The following is a 5,094-nucleotide window of genomic DNA, read 5'->3' as shown; positions in this document are numbered from 1 at the left end:
ATTTTAGAAATGTTATTTGTGATTTGGAATTGTTAACAAAATATCTACAAGTGTCACTTTACCTTTTTTCCTTGAATCTAGAAATTGCAACACTTCAGGTGTTACAAAAAGTCTTTTGGGAAGTTTGTACCTTCTGTATGTGGTTGAGCTGGATGTTGAAGTAAATAATCCTGTTGACCAACAGAAAAATAGCCAAAAATTTAGTCACTCGTTTTTTAACAAGCTCATTTTAGCAGTAGACCTTAGTGAGACATTCTAAAACCTTGAAAATTTCTTTTCAGTTTGGGAACATTGTGTCTAACACTCCAATAAAACGTCGTAAAGTTATTTCTCAAGAGATTGTAACTGAGGCTGTACCTCTAAATTATCAAAATGCCTGTGAAAGTGTCATTCTGAACTGTCGAAGTATACGAATCGGAACGCTACGAAGAATGGTAGTGGAACCTGTGATTGTAAGTAGACTTGTTATTTGAAAAATCTCCTTTCCGTTTTTGATGGACGTTATTATTTGTATACTTGAACAACATAATATTTTGTTTGTGGAACAGTAAGTTTGTCTCTAATTTCAGTGGCTTGTCTTCATAAATACTGATACGTGACATTCTCTTTAGAAGTTGGGGTTTTTTTCTCCTTATGATGTACGTGGGTTTTTTCAGTCTTTTAAACCTTTTTGAAAACAGAGAGATCTTAAGTTTCAACTGTCAGTATCACTGAAAGAGACACTGAATAGTAAAGAATATACTTGCTTCCTTGAGTTATGCTAAAATATACACTGTGTTATAATTTACATTTACATAAATTTACATTTTATGTACTTACTTTAAAATTTTTATTACTTAAGTACTTCGTAATTTGAAATATGTTTACTGACAGTTGAAAGGCATTAAGTCAGTTGCAGTTTGGAGAAGATGTGAAATGTTTTATTGTGTTGTCTTCCACAGTTTTGCCTGGATTATATCAAAATACGCCTAGAAAGTCAGGAAGGTGAGTACAGCATTCATTTTATGTGAATACTCTCTCTCTATATTTGTATATATTTTGATTGAGATAACTTTTGTCAAAGGAATTAACAAGTGAATCATAATGAAATGTCGATTCTGGTTTTGTTATGTATGCAATAAATTATAGTGGGTGTTTGTGGTCAGGTAAGAGGGGAAGAAAAAAAAGAGAGTATAAATTTGACCTGAGCTGCTTGGTGAATAACAAACAGAATGATTTTGCATTATTTCTGCCTTCTGCTGACAAAGAAAATTCACAGATAGGAGGAATTAGCGATTTGTGGTGTATGGGCAACTGCATCATTAGCTCTTCCAGTTCATCCTAATTGAAGAGCAGTAGATACTCTGGTGATGATTGGCAAAGATTGTCTTGGAAGTGATTAATAAAATCAATAGGCAAGAGTAACCTCCTATAAAACGTGATTCTGTTAATGCTTTATTAGTTATTTTATTTCAGATGCATAAGTAGGGAGTAAAGAACATACAGGTGTCTTAGACCTTTCCTGTCTTTATCTTCCTTTATTTTTTTTTCTTCTATAGCCTGTAGGTTCTGTATTTCATGTTCCTGAAAGACACACAGTGACGTAGTTTAGGAAGTGCTGAGCTTACGACGATTGCTCTCTTTCCTCTGCTTTCTTCTGTAGGGTTTTGCTTTGGGCCTGAAAAGAAGCTTTGCCTCCTCTTGTTAAATCTTAAGTTTCCATGAGGATGCAGTCCTATCCGATTTTGCCTGTTGTGATTTGTAAAAGAGAAGTGTTGCATTTTGTCATTGTTACATGCAAAAAGGTATCTCACAGCCTGTGAAGATAAAAGCGTAGCCTTTGCTCAGTCAAGTGTTTTAAACTTCTGTTGCATCTAACATACAGATGCATAGAAACTAACAGTTTTCATGCATTAAATATTTTTAAAAAACTCTAAAAAGCTTACTAAAATTTGTAGGAAACATCTATCAGTTTTATAGTCAAAACAGCTGCATGGTGAAATTATTTTCTTGGGACTTGATCCCTGAATAGCATAAAAATAGCTACTCATTACATGTTGTGTTTATTGGAACATTTACCACTGTCCCATTTCATTTTTTTGAAGTGTGCATCTGGAGGAAGATGGGTGTATTACCAGCTAGCTCCATTTATATTAAAACAAATCATGCTATGATTATGAAGTTAATACAAACAAGGGTCTTGAAATAAAAATGTCACTTTTTGTTTCTTTAGATTGATTATGGTGGTCATGCTCTTTCAGTGAGAGGCAAATGCTTTGAACAGCTGTAGAAACAGCAGTACTGTCCTGCCTTGAGCTTGGTTTTGCATGCATAAATATATGTCAAGTTCTCAAAATTCTCTCCACATCCCTTGTCAGTTTTCTCCCAACTGGTGTTTCAAGGAAACATCATTCCATTTCTAACATGTAAAACACTACTCACATTGCCTTTAATGGATAAATCCTGTTGTCTGTCTTCTGTCAGTGGTACTGGAAACACTTGTTCCCAAGTTAAGGCCTTTATGGTGAAATGTATTATAAGATGTCTATCTTAATGCAAAAGGATGAGTCTTCCTCTCACAAGAAATCCATTATGTTTCATCTCGTGCAAACACAGTTACAAGGATTCAGAGTTTTCTCCAAAGAATAACTAGCTCATGTTTTGGCAAGGACCTGCTGTCTAGACAGCCTTAGAAGGACCTGTATGCCTCAGTTAAATGGGCTGAATCCGGTTTTATGTTGGGATTGTTGTTACTGTGGTCTGCCTCTGAGAGTGGGAAGTTAGGTGAAATAAGGAAAGTGTGTACACGTAGGAGGGAGAGAACTTGAAAGTATTACTATAGACTGAGGTACTACAGCCTGGTGTTGGAAAGCTGTTGTGTTGTTCTAAACACAAAGGAAGAAAGACTTTTGGAGTCATCTGTAAACCTTCATTTAGTTACTAGCTTCATTTTTTTCTATGTAAGTCCCTAGGGAGATAAAGGAGAATCGGTGCAAGGAGATGGACTAGGTAGATCCATGTAGCATATTTCTGCTGCTCTTTTCCTGATGAGGTGGCAGGCTACTGCTCTGAGCAGTAAATGATGCCCAGTCAGCTTGAAGGAAGCATGTTGTGCTGCAGCCTGATTTGGAGCTGGGCTGCTTCTTCCCCAGCCAGTGAGATCGGGGTATTGGAGGTTTAGAAGGAAAGGAGATCTGCTTTCCTCTGCAGAAGCTGCGGTGGTCACCACTTCCAGTCTGCAGCCAGTGGATACTTGGCTGTGAGTATGAGCAGCAGATGCCTTTTCTGGGAGGCACAGGGGTGTGAATTCAGTTGCCAACAAGAAGGAAGGATGCAGAGGATGCTGCTGGACATTAGGTGCTAAACGCCTAGAGAATAATGGGGGAAACAGTTGAGGAGGGGGAAAAAAAAATTCAAACAACCCTCCACTGTTAATTAATAATGACTAACAATTGTAAGGTAGAAAGTAATGGTATGGCTTTGTCTTTTAAAATTAAATGTGTATGCAGTTATGTTCACAGTGATGCAAAATTAGAGTTTTTAGGTGGTAAACATTTTACCAATGAAAATATTACTAATGAAGTTCTTATTAGAGTGTAAATTAAAGATCTTCGTCTGTTCAGGAACTCCATGCATTGCCTACTCCCTTTTACAGGAGGAGGAGGAGAAGAGGGACTGTTGCATTGATTTTTATTTATTAGAAGGACTTCATGTTGGCTCCATTTCTCCTTCTATCCTGTCTGTCTCCTGTGTAAGGAGGTACAGTTTTTCTGGTGGAGGCTGCCATTCAGCATGTGATAGAATGGTGGACACTGCCACTAACTGAAGCTTTATGTGACTACCATTAACCATTTTTCTGGTACAGAAATAATTTACTGGCATTGAAGTTTGGGTCTTTTTATCACATGTGAAGAACTCCAACATCATACATTTTTCCTTCCATTTTAATAATTCAGTAAACTCCATAAAATACTCAACATTGGTGTTGGCAGCCTCAGATGTACTGTTAAAAATTTACCATGTTGTTGGCACTTCTGTTTGGTAATAAATTGAGAGCACTGCCTTGTTTTCGTCAGGCAATCAGATAATTTTTCTGCATGTGTTTATTCTCCTTTTAGTTTTAAAGGTATTTTTCCTTAGGGAACTTGGTCAAAGATAAATCTACAAAGGATGTTTTACAAACCTACTGTAAAATGTGTCATAGCACTAGTTGCAAATTTAAATTGCCACTGGAAATGCTGTTTTTCCTGTTGAATAAAAAAACAGATTAAAGTTGGTGAGAAGAAAACTGTTTTGGATTATTTTCCTTACAGGTGATATGGGAGTTCAGTTCATCTTTTAAGACATTACAGATTTCATCACTTTCTGGATATGTGTTAATTCCAAACTCTTAAACTGTCTTAAAGGTTAATGAGCACATACTGATTTCATGTTAAAATCAAGGGAGAAATTGTAGAGGAAACCTACATATTTTTACTCTAATTTATTATAATGTCATAATTTCATTCTAGAATCAGAAAGCGATATCCGAGAGATTAACCTGAAAACTTCAGAACTGACCAAATGTGAATGGTGTAGTGTCCGAAAATTACCAGTAGTTTTCCTACAAACAGTACCATCAACCTGTAGTAGTCTGAGAGACCAACTGAAAATGAGTAAAGATAATGTCTGGTACGAATGTAAAGGAGACAGTAAGTAAAACATTTTTAGTCTAACTATTCAATTTAAATTATGTTTTAATGTTTTGAATCATGTTTGAGCGCACTAAGGAATAAAACTGGCATCATTGGCTGGGGCAGGTGTAGTGCTCTTCCAGGCACTGTCACCTTCCCAGGCTGATGAGTACATTTCACAACAGATTGGCAAAACTAGAGTCTTCTGTTTGTTCAGATACATGGTAGTTACAACATTTAGTCAGGTTTCTTTCACTGATATTTGTACGGAATCCAGTTGGCAGCTGCTGACAAGTGGTGTTCCCCAGGGCTCAGTATGGGGGCCAGTTCTTTTTAATACCTTTATCAATGACCTGGATTAGCGGATCTAGCGCACCCTCAATAAGTTTGCCGACAACACCAAGTTGAGTGGGAGTGTTGATCTGCTTGAGGGTAGAAAGGG

The 5,094-nt window shown here is 36.8% G+C and overlaps 1 protein-coding gene across 1 annotated transcript in view; it reads left to right on the top strand.

Annotated features, from left to right (window-relative positions):
• Positions 1–281: 281 nt before the first annotated feature.
• SENP6 (SUMO1/sentrin specific peptidase 6) overlaps positions 282–5,094 on the top strand; it is a gene marked incomplete at both ends in the record, with an annotated part of 22,040 nt that continues 17,227 nt past the window's right edge. The window contains 5 exons of the mRNA XM_010155008.1: positions 282–452; positions 942–975; positions 1,306–1,313; positions 2,098–2,105; positions 4,501–4,670. Coding sequence (XP_010153310.1) covers positions 282–452; positions 942–975; positions 1,306–1,313; positions 2,098–2,105; positions 4,501–4,670 — 391 coding nt within the window. The remainder of the gene's footprint in view (positions 453–941; positions 976–1,305; positions 1,314–2,097; positions 2,106–4,500; positions 4,671–5,094) is intronic.

The sequence above is a fragment of the Eurypyga helias genome, unplaced genomic scaffold (assembly GCF_000690775.1).
Source record: "Eurypyga helias isolate BGI_N326 unplaced genomic scaffold, ASM69077v1 scaffold31127, whole genome shotgun sequence".
NCBI lineage: Eukaryota > Metazoa > Chordata > Aves > Eurypygiformes > Eurypygidae > Eurypyga > Eurypyga helias.
Note: the sequence above shows the minus strand (reverse complement) of the source record. Positions and strands in the feature narration are given on the sequence as shown.